The sequence below is a fragment of the Pelodiscus sinensis genome, chromosome 6 (genome assembly GCF_049634645.1).
Source record: "Pelodiscus sinensis isolate JC-2024 chromosome 6, ASM4963464v1, whole genome shotgun sequence".
Taxonomy (NCBI): Eukaryota; Metazoa; Chordata; order Testudines; family Trionychidae; genus Pelodiscus; species Pelodiscus sinensis.
In genome coordinates this window covers 85,626,783-85,646,006 of record NC_134716.1, presented here as the reverse complement: position 1 = coordinate 85,646,006, position 19,224 = coordinate 85,626,783, and the positions used below count along the sequence as shown (strand labels likewise).

At 40.6% G+C, this 19,224-nt stretch overlaps 1 protein-coding gene and 1 long non-coding RNA gene across 5 annotated transcripts in view; one reads left to right on the top strand and one right to left on the bottom strand.

The window, feature by feature from the left end:
• Nucleotides 1–19,224, top strand: part of LOC106731702 (uncharacterized) — a 45,524-nt gene that overhangs the window by 11,580 nt on the left and 14,720 nt on the right. The window lies entirely within an intron of this gene.
• Nucleotides 999–19,224, bottom strand: part of AGGF1 (angiogenic factor with G-patch and FHA domains 1) — a 43,167-nt gene continuing 24,941 nt past the window's right edge. For 2 of the 3 annotated variants that reach the window (XM_075932312.1, XM_075932311.1), the window contains exons 6-14: nt 15,426–15,780; nt 12,887–12,998; nt 9,692–9,743; nt 9,428–9,529; nt 8,898–9,063; nt 6,105–6,187; nt 4,701–4,828; nt 2,862–2,961; nt 999–2,159 (exon numbers count right to left, since the gene is read on the bottom strand). In XM_075932312.1, coding sequence (XP_075788427.1) covers nt 1,959–2,159; nt 2,862–2,961; nt 4,701–4,828; nt 6,105–6,187; nt 8,898–9,063; nt 9,428–9,529; nt 9,692–9,743; nt 12,887–12,998; nt 15,426–15,780 — 1,299 coding nt within the window. In that variant the 3' untranslated portion in view covers nt 999–1,958. The remainder of the gene's footprint in view (nt 2,160–2,861; nt 2,962–4,700; nt 4,829–6,104; nt 6,188–8,897; nt 9,064–9,427; nt 9,530–9,691; nt 9,744–12,886; nt 12,999–15,425; nt 15,781–19,224) is intronic. The other variant, XM_075932313.1, reaches the window with a different exon arrangement.

Genomic DNA, 19,224 nt, shown 5'->3' with positions numbered 1-19,224 from the left:
AATTACTAATCTGAAATATAAAAGTATTTGGAAGTAGCAGTGAAATACAGTACCTGTCGTGGTGGTGTGGGTTCACTAGATTCTTAATGCATATGCATCTGAAAAAAATACATAGTTCTTTGCAAGCAAAGTACTTTCCTTATGTATGTAAGATCAAACTCTAACTTTTTCTTTTACAAACATTTCTTGCATTTCTCCAGTAACATTTTTTAATTTGTTACTTGGAGAACTAAGATTCCCCAGAATCTATAACCAGGGCTTGCCGAGCGGCAGGGAGCCCCACTCGCCAGCCGTGCTATTCTGCACTCTCGCATGCGCAGATCGCTCTGTGCTGGCTCTTCCGGGGTGTAATCTACTTGCCACAGGTGAGTAGATTACATTGTTTGTTGGAGCCCTGACTATAACAAATGCTTCAGAATGCTTTGGAATACAAGTCACACTTCTCAAGCTACACCTTCAGAAATGACTTAATTTGTTGCTATGGAATATGGTCTTACAGAAAAATGTTAGCACTAAACTATTGGTAATAGTGATATCTTCAATGTACCTACAGATTTATATAATAGTGTACAAAGACTCATGTTAAACTGTCTAAAGAAATAAAAATATCAGTACAGAATTGAACAGTGTTGGTGCAGCCATTCCAAACATTTCTAGAAATAACTCTTTAAAATACTACCTCTGGCAAGCATTTTTCAGTAGTTGCTTTTTCAGATTATGAAACAAAAGGCTTTAAACAGTGATCAAAGCATCATTAATTCTTTATACACTTTACTCTGATGAAAATAAGAAATGCTAAGATGAATAACTGGCAGCAGTTCTGGCCTCAGCAGTCTCCTTGCTGTTGGACTATTTAGCTCTGGTAAACTAGATGGATATTAAGTCTGCTCAGTGGTTTCCTTTAATGTGACAGCAATATCAGCACATTTTAACCTGAATGAAGAGATGAGGAAAGTGTCCTAATTTGCACTCTTAAGTTAATGTCAAGAATCACACCATTTAAATTGACAATATTTCATTTATTGTGTTTAAGAACATTCAATAAATATCAAGTTTTCAGTTTCAGATTTGCAAACCTTATGAATGGAAAGTCTGATTTCCCCCCTTTAACTCCCCCAGCATAAAATCCATAGCTAGCATGGGAGGAGGAGGAGGAGGAGGAGGGAGGGAGGGAATCAGAACAGCTAGCCTCAAGAGGCTAATAAATAATACTCCTAGATAGTGGGTTTCTGAACATAGCCCCTCTAAATGGTATGTTACAGATTTACTACACATTCTTCACAGAAGAAAGACTTTACTACAAACTGTCCTCTGAACACTATTCCTTTACCAACAGTGGTCATTTATTTCATGGAGCACAGTATTTAGAATACAAAAAGTAGACAGGGCTTGTTAAAAATATCAATTTAACTTTATATAAAGAGTAAACTGAGATGCATGTGATTCAGTACTGAATTGTATACATTTAGTTGTGGTGTGCCTCTTGCTAAGTTTCACATCAATTTTAGACCAAACATTCTTGACAGGAGAAGGCAACATTTTGCATTGTTTTTGGGGAGGGAGGGGGTGGGTTGTTAGAACATTAAAAAAAAATCTTCATGTTTTGAACAGCTTAAACAAATCAAAATAGTTTTCAGTGGAGTATTGTTAAAAATAAATACTTAAAGAAAATTCCTTCCCTTAATGAGCCTCACATTCAAGTACTTCCATTTGAACATCCCTCTAAACAAAACCGATAATCTGATTTATTCATTGCTTACTCATTTAAAAGTGTATTTTTAAAAAGGATGAACACTAGTGTAAACCAAATAAGATTACTCTTGTATACATTTCTGAATTTTGAGGAGATTCTTCACATCTGTACATTACTTCTCACCCAAATTCTAATTTAGCAAAAAATAAAAACTCTTGCCAACTCTTTATACACATGAATTATCCTACTCTGGGATTGAGTATTCTCATTCTGCAGTTCCTTTAACCCAAGGCATAACTTTGGAAGCATCTTTCTTAGTTTTAGCTTCCTGGAAGCTTTCAGCAAACCTCTCTCGTGCTTTATCCCAGTTCTTTTTGTTCTTGCTTTTGATGACTTGAACATCATCAACTGAAGCGGGTCTACTTGTACCCAAGCCTGCGTGTGTCTTGTGTATATGAAGTTGGATCTGTCAAACACATTGAAAAAAAAAAAGTGTTAACTATGGATTCCATATTAAAATTGCTTCAACATTCTGTACAACAAGGGCAGGGAATCTTTTTTCAGTCAAGGGCCACTGACCCACAGAAAAATAAGTTGGGAGCCATACAAATGAGAAGCCCCCCCAAAGCGCTTTTTAAAATATTTGCATGCCCCTATGAAAGGTGGAACAAAAAGGAAAATTTCAGCCTTCCTCTGTTTTTTTGTGAAGCATTAAGATAACTAATCAGTAGTTATCTAGATGCTATCTCAATTCCCTAACAATCAGTGTATATGTTAGGGATGTCAGTGGTTAATGGGTAGAGATTAGAGCAGCCCCTTTCCATGGCTTGCCTCCTTCCTACAGCAGGTAGGGGTTGCTCAGGCCAACTCCCCTGTCTACCCCCGTTTAACTGGAGTACAGATAGTGACTAGACATAGTGTTTAACCAGTTAACCAATTAAACAGGATTTTACATCCCTATTATACACTGCTAATGTTTTCACAGTAAGCACTAATACATATTTTCAAAATACTTGATTAATAATTTAAAAGTGAATAACTGCCCTGCTGAAATGCCATACATCCAGTACTCTGAAATCCTATAAGATCTTTGATTTACAAGGAAACTAGCATGTTTGATGCAAAAGCATTTTTATTTATTTTTAATCAAAAAGTCATATAAACTTACCGGATTCTTCATTCCACCACCATCCTTGCCTAGCCCTTCTCCTTTCTTCCATCCCATCTTCTCTAGCATTTTATGACCCTTGTTGCAATCACTGATTTCACTTTAAAGCAAATTTTAAAGTTAGCTAATACACGAGGGGGACAAAACTGAATTTTAACTCTATATTCCTAATATTTGGAGTAAAATTTTCAAATGTACACACAACTGCTGCTCCTGAAAACTTGGCAATTGCATTTGTTGTTACCTGAAATGCAAGCATAAGCAGCTGAACACGTTCATATCTGCCTCCAAACACAATGCAAAAGTTAAACTTTGAATTTTTGTTGGCACTGACAAAATGTGTTTTTAAAAAATAGTGACTTTCAGTATACACTTAGGAAATAAATTTAGTCACTGTTCGCTGTGAAAATTGCCATTTTAAGTGAAGGATTTATTCCAATCTTGGCTAGCTATATTTTCATGATCAGCAGTAACTCTTGTTCTCCAAATGGATTGCCTCATTGTATAGGCTGAGTTCCTGGCATCTTAATACCTGTATTATCACTACACTCCCTACACAACCCGAACCTCTTGTTTCTTCAACCCAAACCACCAAACTCTGCTTCCATTATGACCACTATTGAAACCCTCATCCACCACTGTAGCCCCAGGGAGGCTTTGCTGCCAGCTCTGCGGTTATAAACATAGCTAAGCTTTATATTGCAGAGTCCACAGCACAGGTAACTGATTTTCATCAGTTACACAATTACCCAATTTTTAACATCCCTGCAACATACAGTCAGTCCCCCACAAATGCATGTATTTCTGTAAAACTCAATCTCGATAAGATTATGACTTGTCAACTTAGTGTGTGAAATCAAATGCAATTTAGATTACATGGATACAGGCAGTCCTCGGGTTACGTACAAGATAGGGACTATAGGTTTGTTCTTAAGTTGAATTTGTATGTAAGTCGGAACTGGCTCCAGATTCAGCCACTGCTGCTGAAACTGACCAGGGGCTTACTACAGGAAGCTGGAGGCAGAATTGCTCTGCCCCCAGCTTCCTGGAATCAGCCACTGATCAGTTTCAACAGTGGCTGAATCTCGAGCCTGGGACAGAACAGCTGGGCTGCCAGGTAGGTCCCTGCAGGACCAACCCGGCAGCACCCCAGCTGCTTTACCCCAGGGTCCACAACAAAAGCCTGGTCTGCTGGGGGGGGGGGCAGGGACACCAGGAGCAAAGCCACAGCGGCGGCGGAGTCCTGCGCCTCTGAGGCTTTGCTAGAGCAAAGCCTCAGAGGCGCAGGACCCCTTCCCTCCCCGGCTTTGCTCCAGCAGACCAGGGGCACCCGGAACAGCTTTTTCTCACCCCGGAGGTCGAGGTGGTGGGACTGCTGTGCTCTGGGCGGTCCTGCTGCCTGCGAGCTCCAGGGCGAGAGAGCCCTGTTCGTAAGTGCGGATCTGCGTAACTCGGGGACTGCCTGTATATGCATTGGGAGTGGCTATATGATGGAGGTGAAGAATTTGAGTAAGTGTGGATGTTATAATTGGATACAAGGCAAAAGAACTCAGGTTGCTGTGGATACTAATGTAGTTTAACTGGTTATTTCCTTGACTTTAAATTACTGTGTTGATAAATGCATTTGACCAATGCTAAATTAATGGTCTTTTGTGTGGATTAATGGTGGCTTAATGTGAATTTGGGAATCAATGCAGTAACCTGATTTCTCACACTGTACTTTCAGCCCAAATGATATCAGATTTCCATTATAAATTCACTTTATTACCACCTATAAAATGTGCACAAAAGGTTTGCTATACATTTAGTAGAGCACAGAAAAAGATTGTATAGACTTACACATGGACTGAAGCTGGAGCATCATCCCTTTGAAATGTCCCCTCACTTCCAATGGTCTCCCTGCGTTTTCCTGCTCTATCTTTGTAATTTGGATTTTTCACTGCTTTGTCATCTTCATATGCTGTATTCTTTATAAAAACACAAATTCCATTAGGGAAAGAGGCTGGCTTTAAATGCTCCTTTTTTGTAAACCTATTTTACAACTAGAATAGCTTCATTTTATTAATTCAAAACCTCATGACCAAATGGTATAAAATTCTCCTTCAGTAGTTCCATGCCACTACCACATGATGATGTGTTATTTGCAAGTACCTCAGTTTCATGACAGCCTAATTAAAACTATATAATTTCTCTATAGTACCGTGTTCCTTCCGTGATTTCATGCCAGGAGATCATGTGCATTCAGTTAATTTCTTCATTTTTAAGCATAAAACCATGTTGTCAAACCACTGGGAATTTCATGTATTGCAATTTTATCTCTAATGTTACAGGAATCTTACTACCCCTTATTGTCAATTACTATAGAAAGAACAAGAGATTCTGTACTTAATCACACATCACCAATACAGAACCTGTTCAACTGCCAAAGTAAAGGGACCTGAAGACATCCTATTCCCTATATGAATGTGCACTACAGAAGGGCTGATTAACTCCACATCAAGGTTGGGTTCTAAAATACCTTTAGAATTGGATACACACTTTATAAATACCTAATACACCCTGTGTACATAAATACATTCACACAAATATTGTGTGAGTACACACTATGCACAATGTGTGAACAAGGTATTTTTTTAAATGTGCAGATGTATGGATACATATGCTATGCTATTGAAATAATTTTGTACTATAGCATGGGAAAAAATAAAGCAATGGTTAAACATCTTTTACAATAAACTACTTAAGTCAGACTTAAAGAACCCCCAAATTAGCTTTGAAAAGCTAAGTATTTCCTTATGGGATGGTGGAAATAATACATTTTTCTTCCCTTAAATGCTATCCTCCCTCCCATTGTTATTTCTTTTCCATTGCTTTTCCCTTTTCTCCTCCTTACAACTCTAGTTTGTGTTTGAAATGCAGTGCTCCTTTCCAAGATTGTAGTAAGGAAGTCACAGAATATCTTATCTTCAAGGCAACAGGATTCTGGCTTTATTCTCAAATCACTACACATTGTTCATCTTCTCCTCCCCCCTCCCCATGAGCATTTGAGAGATCTTTCACCTCCCTTATTTAATTATCTTCCTCTTTAGAAGATTTGTAAAACAGCAGCTCATTAAACCAGCATACTTTTAAAAAACTTACATGCTAGAAAACTTTCCCTATTAAAAGTTATTTAAATTAGGAATCAGAGTAGATATAAACTCCTCAAATTTCAAGCACTTCATAAACTTACTGTGAACTTACCTGTAAACCATATTTCACCCGAATTTTTTTTAATTCTTTTCTTCTGACTAATTCTCTCTCTTCTTTGCTCAGTGCTGGACAAGCTAAAGGGAGTCCACAAGACCAAATTTAGTTGGATAATCAAGTAATACTATTCTGAAGTAGTCACATTACAACAGATAATTTTGTCTTGTATAGTAAATACAACTGAGTATAACCACACCGGACGGAATATATTTAAGTTTCCTTTTTATTTCTATGTTCTTAAATCCTATGCAACAATTGCTTGCTGTAATAATATGATCAGGATATTGTATGTTACAAATTAATTTCAAGAACACTAACGAGTTGGACATGACCCTCCTCTCCACTGGAGTCTAGCTAAATGGACATACTCCTCTGCTCTTCCCCTTCTTCCCTTTCTTTTTTAGTTATAGTTTTAAGCTTTTTTTAGTTTTTAAGCTTTTGGTAGGTTCTTTAATACAATGCAATTTCTTTTATTCAAGGCCATCATGAGGCCCAGCTTTGCCTAGAAATCATATGGCTTATGAATATGTATATAACCTGTGGCATGTGTGGTTAGGTGTGAATGAGGAATACCCAATCAAAGGCTCAGGATCCGTGACCTTTTAAGGCAGACAAGGACCCTGCAAGCAGATAAATTAACTGAGAAGCAACCAGAAAATCTCTCTCTTGGACAAAATGTAACATCACAGCAGAAACCTGGAACCGGCCCAGAGAAAGTAAACCCTCTTGCAGATCCGAAGGGATCTCCCAAGGAACATCATGTCGAGTCTCTGGGAAGCGGATGCCTGGCCAGCACACCAGCCACCAGCGAAATCAAAAGTAATCTACACTGCATTTGCAGCCTGCCTCCAAACTGCCAGCATGACTGTGATGTATGTATTACTTTACTCTTAAAAATCTGTATCAATAAACAACCCCAAAAGCAATACTGCTCCAGCCCACCCTTAGTCCAGGTTTGTTCCTCAGCAAGTCTGAGGAAGTACAACAAACACAATGCTACTAAAAGTAACCCAAATTCTTAGTGTGTGTATATATATTTGCATACAGTGTAGCCTCTCCATGTATGGAGAGGAAAATACATCACATGGTAGAAAATACATCACAATACAGAAGTGTACCTCGTAGGGCTAGCAATCAATTAAAAAAGTACAATTAATAGCACTGTTAAACAATAGTTGAATACTATTTAAATATTTTTATATTTTCTACATTTTCAAATATGGATTTCAATTACAACACAGAATGCAAAGTTACACAGTCCTCACTTTAGATGTATTACAAATATTTGCACTAAAAAATAGAACTTTTCAGTTCACCTAACAAAATAATGTAGTGTAATCTCTATCAAGAAAGTTGAATTTACAAGTGTAGAATTATGTACAAAGAATAACTTAATTGAAAAATAAAACAATGTAAAACTTTAGTGCCATAAGCATCCTTGTAGTCTTACTTCTCATCCAGCCAATAACAAGAGACTTTTTTTTATAGTTGTGGGAGATAATGTTGCTCACTTCTTTACAATGTCACCTGAAGTGAGAACAGGCATTTGCATAGCATTGTTGCAGCCAACATTACAAGATATTTGTATCAGATGTGCTAAAGATTCATGTCTCTTTCTGCTTCAACCACCAATCCAGAGGACATCTGTCTATGCTGACAAATTCTGCTTAATAATGATCCAAAGAAAGTGCAAGCCGATGCATGTTCATTTTCATCCCGACTAAGATGTTACCAACAGAAGGTTGACTTTCCTTTTTGGTGGTTCAGGTTCTGTAGCTTCTGCACTGGAGTGTTGATCTTTTAAGATTTCTGAAAGGATGCTTCATATCTCATCCATCCCAGAATTTAGAGGACACTTTAGATTCTTAAGCCTTGGGTACAGTGCTGTAGCTATCTTTAGAAATTTCATATAGGTATATTTTGAGTTATTAAATCTGCAGTGTAAGTGTTCTTAAACAAAATATGCTGGGTTGTCATCCAAGACTACCATAACACAAAACATGGCAGAATTCAGGTAAAACTGTGGAGCAGGAGATACACTAAACATTCATATACCTCTTCATGTTTTGATCACCATTCCAAAGGATGTGCTTCCATGCTGATTTGTGACTGAATTCTGTGAAATAATTGTGTGTGGCACAAAAACACCTTGTAATGCTGGCTACAAAAGTGCCATGCAAACACCTGTTCTAACTTTGACACTTTAAATAAGCAGGCAGCATTTTTGCCCGTAAATGCATACCAACTTGCTTTTCTTAGTGATTAGCTGAACAAGAAGTAGGATTGAATGGACTTATAGGCACTAAAGTTTTACATTGTTTTGGTTTTGACCTGTTATGTAACAACAACAAAAAATTACATTTGTAAATTGCATTCTACAATAAAGAGACTGCACTACAGTACTTGTATGGAGGTGAATTTTACAGTGCAAATATTTATAGTTGAAAGTAATATAAAGTGACCGCTGTACACTTTGATTTCAGTTACAATACAGAATACAATCTATTTGTAAAATGTAGATAAAATCCAAAAATATGTAATACATTTGAATTGATAATCTATTGTTTAACAGTACCATTAAAAATGACTAATTTTTAATCCATTATTTTTTGAGTTAATCACATGAGTTTACTGGGATTAATCAACAGCCCTCGTACCCAGTTGACAATTGTTATGGGTTTGGTTTTTTTTAGCAATTTGAATACAACAACCTGGTTCAAAAGAGAGGGTGATTACAAAATTAATTGAGAATGTACAATAATTTAAGAGCTACTGTCCATCACATACCAGAAGATTCCTTTTTCTTATCAAGGCGAAGATGTGCTCTGACCTGTCCTGGTTCACATCCATCACAGGTGTCACTGCCAGGGTGTATATGGAAGGATAACACAGTTTCTCCAATCTTTACTTCATCCCCATGTTCCAGAACGTAGGGGTCACATTTTGTTTTAGGCTATAGAAAAAGAATTACACAATTTTGTCAGCTGTATTTATTAGACTATTTATTTATTAGACTATAAAATGCACCATTATATGTATTCCATTAATATTGTTCGTGTGCGAGTCATTAAATTGGTACCTTGGTAATCTAACTACATTTTTAACTAGAACGGATCTCACAATTCCTAATCCAAAATAAATACAAAAAGTTAATTATATCTAAAAATTGAGCAAAAGCAAAGAAGTTATCAATGCATGGAAGAAAAAACACTCAGTAAAATAATCAGTAGTGACTTATAAATCATAATTTTATTTAATGATATTGCATTATAGAAAAGTACCTAACTTTCCTAATCACAGTAAGTTGCAATGCTCACCTGTAGGATCTGATTTCCATTAACAATTGTGCCATTCTGACTGCCTTGATCCACAAGGACATAGTTTTGCAATTCGTGGTCAAAATATACTTCTGCATGAAACTAAAAAAATAGAATGAAATAAAATGTTTTCACTGTGGAGTGCTCAGTTGATGTATTATCTTAGTGCAAGTTCCAGAGTATATTTTAGTGGTCTGTTAAATTGCACATTTGTAGGCTGACAATCAAAAGGAAGGGTACAAAAGTAACTGAATTAAGAATTACCTTACTGACCCCAACTTCAGGAATCTGAAGGGTATGTTCCATATCTTTCTCTCTATAAAAACAGGTAAATAGTTGATTTCTGGCTTACACAATTATATAATTTTGCATCATGGTACCATAGAGATTTAAGATACTTCACATTAAGAAATTATAACAAAACCAAATTAAAGAAAAAGTGAATGCAATCAGTGATTAGCATCACACGTCATACAAATCATAATAAAGTTTCCTTTCTGAACTATCAATAAGCTTTACAGACTAAAATGGTGATTCAATATATGATGGTGAGAATTACATTATGTATCTGTAAATACTAACCCATGCTAATTAAGCTGAAACTAAACTTATCAGGGAAAAATGTTGATCCCATACAAACACACAAGACCTGTAGGAAAATGGCTTTGGTTGTGGAGAGGCCACATAGAGGAATCCTGTGTCCTTTGTGCTCTTCAGTGAGTCTCTAGAGCCATGTTTAGAGCATTTTTAGCATCAGGCAAGGGATATGAGTGGCTCTATAAACTACATTGACCCCTTGGCCAAAATTCCTGTATAGTGAATGGTCATCCCAACCTAGTAACTGATAAATGGATAAAGGACCTTGGGATGCAGGCTGAGAGTGAGGGGGAATTTCCATTTACTCCAGGGGTGGGCAATAATTTTTGATGGGGGAACCACTCCAAGATTTTGGAAAGTGGTCAAGGGCCACACTTTTCTGTGGAGATGTGGGGTCCAGCTTGGGTGCAGAAGGCTGCACAGGATAAGAGTTTGGGATGCAGGAGATGGTGTGAGGTCTAAGAGGGAGTTTGGGTGCAGGAAGGGTTTGTGACCTGGGTCAGGGCATTGGGATGTAGGGTCAGGGAGGGAGTGTAGGTGCAGAAGAGAATTCTGGCTTGGGGGAGGGACTCTAGGAGAAGGTGCAAAGTTTGGGAGGGAATTGTGACCTGGAAAAAGGTAGTGAAGACTGCAGAGGGTTTGGGTGGTGAGCTGGTGCAGGAGGTTAGAGTGCAGGGTCTGAGAGGGTGTTTGGGTGCAGGAGAGGATTCTAGCCTGGGGGAGTAATGTAGGAGAAGATACAGGGTCTGGGAGGGAGTTGTGACCTGGGGGTGCAGAGGGTTTGGATGGTGACCTGGGGGAGGGAGTTAGGAAGGGGGAAGGGCAGGCTCTGACTGGGAGGTGCTTACCTAAGCCAGCAGCCCTGCAGCATCCCCAAGGCAGGCTGGACTCCCTGTCTGCTGCAGCCCCAGATCACTTGAAACTGCAGGCTTGTTAGGAACTGAGAGATTGGCTGGGGTCAATTCCTACTGGCCAGTTGTTTCCAGCCTATAGGAGCTGAAGATTAGGCTGAGGGCTGTGAGATCACATGAAGCCTCCCCTCCCTGCAGAGCAGAGAGCCACACGGACTGCACTTTAAACTGTGGCAACCGTGTGCTTGAGGGTCTTGGCAGGTTGGTCAGTGGGCTGGATCTGGTGACTTGGCAGGCCAAATACGACCCCCAAGCTGTATTTTGCCCAGCCCTGGTCTACTCTTATCACCACAAAATTGCAAACTCCAGTGTCCATTTATTGTGCGTGTGGAATCAAATCCTATATGCATATCCCACTATCAGGGTATGTCTACACTACCCCCCTAGTTCGAACTAGGGGGGGGTAATGTATGCACACCGAACTTGCTAATGAAGCCCGCCCGGGATTTGAATTTCCCGGGCTTCATTAGCATAAAGCCGGCGCCGCCATTTTTAAAAGCCGGCTAGTGCGAACCCCATGCCGCGCGGCTACACGCGGCACGGACTAGATAGTTCGGATTAGGAAGCCTAATCCGAACTATCTGTACACCTCGTGGACAGCCTAATCCGAACTATCTAGTCCGTGCCGCGTGTAGCCACGCGGCACGGGGTTCGCACTAGCCGGCTTTTAAAAATGGCGGCGCCGGCTTTATGCTAATGAAGCCCGGGAAATTCAAATCCCGGACTTCATTAGCAAGTTCGGTGTGCATACATTACCCCCCTAGTTCGAACTAAGGGGGTAGTGTAGACATACCCTCAGAGTGTCCCCAGCACGCAGCATATTACACATCTCAAAGAGAAGAGAAATATTGGCAAACCACACTGCTCTTATTTAACTAGCCAATTAGCCCGTCAGACAGGATTTTCAGGTCTCTGCTCCACCTCGGTCTTCTCTCCTGAGCCTCCGGTCTCTCGCTCCATCTCTCTCTCTCCTCCTCCTCCTGCTTTCCCCCCCCCCCCAGCTCTCCTCTGCCTCCTGCCTCTCTCTCTGTCTTTCTCTTTCACTTCTCCTCCCCCTCCTGCCTCTGACTCGGGGGACCGTGGAACCCAAATGGCCATCTGGGCTACACATTCCCCATGTTGCATGGGGGGTGCAGAGCCCAAACAGTCGCTTGTGCCGCTTGCTCCCATGTGGCAGCCTGGCTGAGCAGCACAGAAGTCAGCTGAGCACCACGGCGGGAGGCGAAGGGGGGCGGGGTGGTAGTGTTCACGGCCAGGGGGCGGGGCCTGGAACCACTGTCATGCCATACATCACTGCCCCGCCCCCTTCACCTCCACCATGGCACTCGGCTGACTTCTGTGCCGCTCAGCCGTGCCGCCGCGGGGAGCAAGTGGTGCAAGCGACTGTTTGGGCCCCACACTTCCCATGCAGCACGGGCTGCCCAGAGGGAACAGCCAGCGTTTCAGGCAACAGCGCTGCCCAGAGGGAACAGCCAGCATTTCGGCATTACAGACTCATACACTGGGCTACTATATATATCACATCACTACTCTTGCATAAAATATAGCCAAGAGAACACTGGTATTCACAAGGAGCAAACAGGACTTTTTGAAGATCTCGTCCAAAAAGCACCCATGCAAAATAATCTCAAATTCAATTTATATATTTCAGAGAAGAGGAGTTGAGTCAACAATACTGTAATGTGACTGTGAAAGACCAGAGTGTCATTATAAATATATAATATATAATTCAGAGTGAAGCATATTTTACTTGTGAAAGATGCACTTAGTGGCCTCAAAGTTATCACCACCTTTGATAATAGCTTTCACTGAATTCACCGCAATCTACTGGTTACTACTATACCAAAACTTAAGAATTACTAATGTAAATTAGTAAAAAGATGAACACAAATCTAGTGATATATCACAGAACCATTCAATGTCAGACATGAGCAGATTCTAATTATTTTACCTTCCAATTGTAGCAGCTTTCACAGCTGTGATGATATAAAGTGATCCAGTCTGCAGTACTGGTGATCTAATTACAATTACTCTGATACATGGAGGCCAAATTCTCTCTTCATCTATATTTATAAAAATAAATATTAGTAAAAAGGCAAGCTTACAACTGTGATATCACAGTCCTCAGTCTTTCTAGATGTTTGGAAAAGATTTAGTCACACTTCAACTGTAATTAAAGAGAAAAATTAATCAAAGTGTCACAAAGGTAATAACCACCAAATTACCAAGATGCTATTTTTGCAATTACTTTTCAGATTAATATCTTCAAAGAATGCCTTTATTTACACCAAAAACATCTGACTGTCAGAGATTACCATGTATGTAATTCTGATGTTTACTGAAACACATGAAACACCTTTGACATCAATATACTATAGCTGCATTTAAGAGCATTATCAAATCAGTTACATGGATTTACTATCAAATACTAATGAGTTTTAGATCACTTAGGGAGCATCTACACAGCACTTATTTCAAAATAGAGTATTCTTCCTTCGACTTTCCTTACTCCTCGTACAATGAAGGTTATAAGAGTCGGAGTAAGAAATCTTCCACCTTGACCGTATTTCAACATTATTTCGAAATAATGTGGCTCTGTAGACATACCCGTAGGGGGGAAACCCACATCATCTACCTAAAGCTAAGTAATCTGGCTCTAGGTGAGTGAAGAAAGGCGGTATTAGAAAGGGGGTACAATTTTCTAACTGTAGCCAGGCTATGGGGTTGTAGTACAGGACCCTTGCAGCTACCAAAGGTTGGACTTTGCTGGTCCAGCACCCTCGGTAACTGACTGGTTCCAAATGAGAGGATTGGCACCCCTCGTAATGTGCTGCCACCAGACATGGGCTCCAGCCTGCCCCCACTGCTGCTTCAGTCCCACAGGCCTCTCCCCAGCCCCACTACTGCTGGAGCCGGAGTGCCACTGCCAGAGCTCTGCAGCCAGGGCAGAGCTCCACAGCTGTCTGGCTCTGTGGCTAGGGCCAAGGCAGAAGGTCAGGGCCAGAGCTCCCTGGCTGTTGCTGGGGCTGTGGCTAGAGTTCCCCGACTGCTGGAGCCAGAACGCAGCTGGAGCTCTGCGGCCGGGAATGGGACCAGAGTTCCCTGTCTGGGGCCGGTGACCCACAACCACAGCTAGGCTACAACTCCTCGGTCGCGGAAGCCAGGGAGAGCTGCCAGGGCCAGAACTCCCCACCATGCCATCTGTCCTCTCCCCACCACACATACACTCTGGGCTTCAGCTTAGTCGCTGGTGCCCCTTATAGCGCTCCTGCCCATCCGCCAGACCTCCCTCTTCCTGGGCTCTGTGGTCGAGGAACATCCGTGGTCCATGCCAGACCATGGATGTTGCCAGACTAGAGAGACCCGGTTAAGGGAGGTACAATCTATAATCAGTACAGCTGTTCTTATGTTATCAAATCTGTGGCTTGGAACAATAACTGCACCTCCTCCATGCAGTTTTCAGTAACATTTATAGGCCAGAGGATCTGGCTCAAGGCAGATCTTGTGACCCCTTCCACAGTACAGTCCCACTGCCAACCTTTATAATACCTTACATCAAAGGCCAACAATGAAGACACTTTGGTAATGGGCAAGGGATGTGATTCTCAGCTTGCGTACATATGCTCATGTCAGCTCTTACTGGAACTAGCGTAACAAAAACAGTAGTGCAGCCATGTTAGCACTGGCTGTGGCAGTCTGGGCTAGCAGCCCAATCACAAACCAACCTGAACCCTGTGGGTACGTGCTCAGAAGTGGTTAGCCCATGCCTCTGCAATTACACTACTATATTTAGTGTACAAGTTCCAAAGAGAGCGAGTGCAAGTATATGTGTGGGACCGACTCATGTAGTTGATTTGGTAGACCTACTCTTTCAAAGGGGTACAAAGGCTTCACTGTATACCCACTCCATGCGCAGCACTCAAATATGTCCAAGGTAGGACTTAAAGTGGTCTGGTAGGAATTTCTCATCTATGCTGCAGAGAGTGAACACTTCATCCTCAATAGATTATATGGTTTTTAGAATATGGAGGCTTGAAAAAGAATCCCAGAAATTACTATAAGCATAGGACTGTGATCTTATTTACCATATACAGGGTACATTCTCTAGTGTGTATCTATTTCAGCATTGCTTCTCTATCTAAAAGCTCCCGTTACAATTTTCTCTACACAGAAGATATTTAGTCTATCAGAGAAAGAACATCATGCTGACCTCAGAAAATAAAGATATACTGATATGACAGATTTTAAAAAAACAAAATCCATATTTGTTTTTAGGCCTACCAATATTGGAAGGAAATAACACAATAAATATTGGCTTAAGCTTTTATATTTCACTGAAGACTTCAGTTTTTAAAACTAAACTACTTCAAATCATCCCTTTTCAATTTTATTTTTATGAGTCACTATCATTTTATTATAGTTTGCTCTTATTTAATGAACTTATGAAAAAACTACAGAAAGTACTGTATACAAATACCATAATAATTCACCTTCATTTTCAGAATCTTCTGAATTTATACTCTCTTCACTTGTTACTTCATCTTCACTGGTATAGTCCTCACATTCAGAGTCAGTAATTTCACCTTCTTCTGGCTCACTCTCTGTCTCTACTATTTTACTGTCACCCATAAATGCAGGCTCTTGTGTTTTTCTGTTAAGGTGTAACTTTATACTATCTGTGATAATTGCTTCTTTGGCTGGTAGTCTGTTTCTTACATCAATGTCCACTTTAGCTTTCTTTCTTGCATTTGGAGACTCCTCCTCTTCAGTAGAGCTTAGCTGCTCATTAGTGGTGAAAAGGCAATTCAGACTTCTGGGTGATTTCTGCTCTTCTGTGTCCAAATCCTGGAGAGGATTTATAAAAATCAAACTTGAAGAACTGAACATTGTCTTTAGGGACTGAAATCTTTTAATCTATAACCAGCACATATTTAAGTCCTTGACTATGGGTTATAACTAGTGTCAGAGATTTAAAAAAAAAAATCACTGTGTGCACACACGCAAGAGGAGGTCCCAGATGACACTTTTCACCCATTTCAAGTTTCTCCAAGCTGTTACGGCTATCTTCAATTCCTGATGATGTAACTATCACTCTTCTTCTAATCCCTTCACTGTCACCCTCTTGCTTCACAATGAGCTTCAGAATCCTTGTCCTCACTTTCAAAGATCTGTGTAAATCCATCCCAAATACATCTCTGCTCTGCTTTCATCTTTCCTAATTCCTCTTTCCCCCTCTCTCAATAATGCCTATGCTCTTTCCAAGTTCTCAATTGTTCTTCATCATCTCGTCCTCTATTTCTGTCTTCTCTTTTTGCATACTGCTCCCTATGTCTGGAGTTCCCTGCTTATGTTCGCTGATTGACCTTCCTTTCTTCCTTCTTTCAAACTTGCATCTTTAACAAAGTCTTTCATTACAAGACATTGCAGACAAGGGTAGTTTAATTTTTCGAGTCCCCATTACAATGCCACAGAAGATTCATACTGAAAATCTATTTCCTTACAGAAAGGCTCTTCTCCATTACACATGCATACATGACTTTATTGCATGTTTGTCCATCAGTGTTTGGTTTATGGTGTTCATTTGCTTTTCTTTCACAGGACCATCAACATTTCTTAAGATAAACTATTAAATCAACACAAAAATTACATAAACTTTTCCAGGGTATTTAAGAAAAATTGTTGTCATAATTCTGAATCTACCAAACCTGACATATTGTTTAAAGTGAACAGAAAAGCTTTATCAAGCAAATAAAAAATATTTAAGATCCAAAATTATTTACTTGTCTGGAACCTTGAACTCACAATAAATGTTTTTCAATAAAACCAGTATTCTTGAAACAGAGCAGGTAAACAATATAAAAAGTGCCTTTCATTTTAAAGCTTATTGAGCCCTTATAAACACCACTTTACATTTCAAAATCCAACGTAAACATGAATCAATGTAAAGCCTGTGAAAACAGTTAAGTATTTTAATTTTATAAATGTGGAAACAGACATATAGAGGTAAAATAACTTGTTCAAGGCCACAAGGCTGGTCAGTGGCAAAGCTGTCATGAGAACAGGAATTCTTGCCTTCCAACTTTGGCCTCAACCCACCAAGCAGCAAAGAACATTTACGTTTACATGCAAATTTAGCTATTTGGGAACTCTGAAAATGTTTTAAAGAGTTTTTCCATTCAACACACATTACATTCTCATTAAACAGCAATTCCAGAAGAACCTTTTACTGTTCCAAAGGACCACTACACAGTATCACTTAGGCTATGTTTATGCTACAAGATTAGGTAGTCTTTATTAAGGTCGATTTTTTTAGCACCCGATTTTGTCAAGTCGAAAAAGCATGTAGTCAAGGGAGTGCATCCACAGTAGGGTGGCTACCTTCGAGTTTGTCCGTGCTGTATTGTGGGTAGCCATCCCACAGTTCTTGCCACTCCTTTGCATTCTGGATTAGGATCTCAGTGCCTGAAGGTACAAAAATATTCTAGAGGGTGGTTCTGGGTACATTCCAGCATCCCATAATGCACTTATCTCCTTCCTTCCCCCCCACTTGAAAGTAACAGCAAACAATTTTTTCACACCTTTTTTCCTCTGGTTATCCATGCAGATGTAATAGCAGGGAAAGAGCATGGATCATGCTTAGCTTCAAACTGCTGTGGTAAGCACTGCAAAAACCTCGTGCATTATGTGGAGTTGTATACAGAGCCTATCCAGGAACCACCAAAGGAAGAGTGTGAGGCCACAGACACAAACATGCATGAAACTACTGCGTGGAACAATTGGCATATGCTGGCAGCAGTTGACCCTGTAAAGTTGATTCTGGTCCAGTGAGAATCACAAACTGGTGGTACCGCATAGTTATGCAACTATAGGGATGATGAAAACATTTGCATGCGTAAGGCCACTTTCATTGAACTATGTGAATTGATTTCTACCACCCTGAAGCTCAGCAATACCAGAATGAGATCTGCTCTGACAGCTGAGAAGAGAGTGGCAATAGCCCTGGGAAAGCATGCAACACAGACTGCTACCAGCCAATTGGGAATCAATTCGGAGTCAATAAATCTACAGTGAGAGCTGCTGTGATCCAACTAGCCACAGCAATCAATACCCTTCTTCTAGGTAGGAAAATAACTCTGGGAAATGTGCACAATATAATAGATGGCTCCCTAACTGTGGTGGGGCCATAAATGGAACCCATATCCCTATCTAGGCACCAGCCCACCTTGCCAAAGAGTACATAAACCACAAGTGGTACTTGATGGTGTTGCAGGGTGCTGGTGGGCAAAAAGGACCATTTCACTGACATCAACGTGGGATGGTCAGGAAAGTTGCATGACACATGCATCTTTAGGAATTCTTTAGAAAGCTGCAAGATGGAATGTTCTTCCCAAACCAGAAAATTACCATTGGAGATATTGAAATGCCAATGGTTATTCTTGAAGACCCAGCCTACCACCCCCCTTGCTCCCATGAAGTCGTGCATAGGCATCCTGGACAGTAGTAAGGAGCAGTTTAACTACAGGCTGAGCAAGTGCAGAATGGTGGTAGAATCTGCTTTTAGATGTTTAAAGGCAAGGTTTTGTAGTTTATTGATTAGGCTAGACCTAGCAAAAGCAACATTCCTATTGTTGTGGCTGCTTGCTGTATGGTCCATAATATCTGTGAAAGTAAGGCAGAAAAGTTTCACTAATTATGAGTAGCCAGACTCAGGATGTTAAATATCGGTTAATTGAATAGTCAATTAACCTCATGAATTCTTATTATTGGTTACTTGACTATTCTGTAGTCCCCAGTGTGCTCTGGCCCCACTCCCGAGGAGCCCCCTGCCATTCTGCGGTGCCAAGCAAGAGCTGGTCTGCGAGGGGAGCCAGTTTAAAAAACAGTTCCCCCTTGCTGACTGGGTGCCTGTCACCCTGTGCTGCTTCCTCTGATACAGAGCAGCAGCCCCTCTCTGGGGGAGATCTGAGCTCCCGGACCTGGCGTGAACCGGGCTGCCTGCCTGCCTGGCTTCTAATCCACTTCTAATCTGACATGCAGTGAGGGTAGATTCTGGACCCAACGCAAGCCAGGACTGAGCTGGGCTGTTGGCCAGCCTGCTAAAAAATTTACTGGCAGGGGTGGTGGTGGTGGGAAATGCATGTAGTCTATAGTGTTTAACCAATAAGCTTTTGCTTAATTGACTACACTATCACATCCCTAAAAGAGATACCAAGGCAATAAGCAGAGCACATCAAGGAGCACTAAGAATCAGAGAGGCTTGGAAAACTGGTTTCAGGAATGACCAGACAG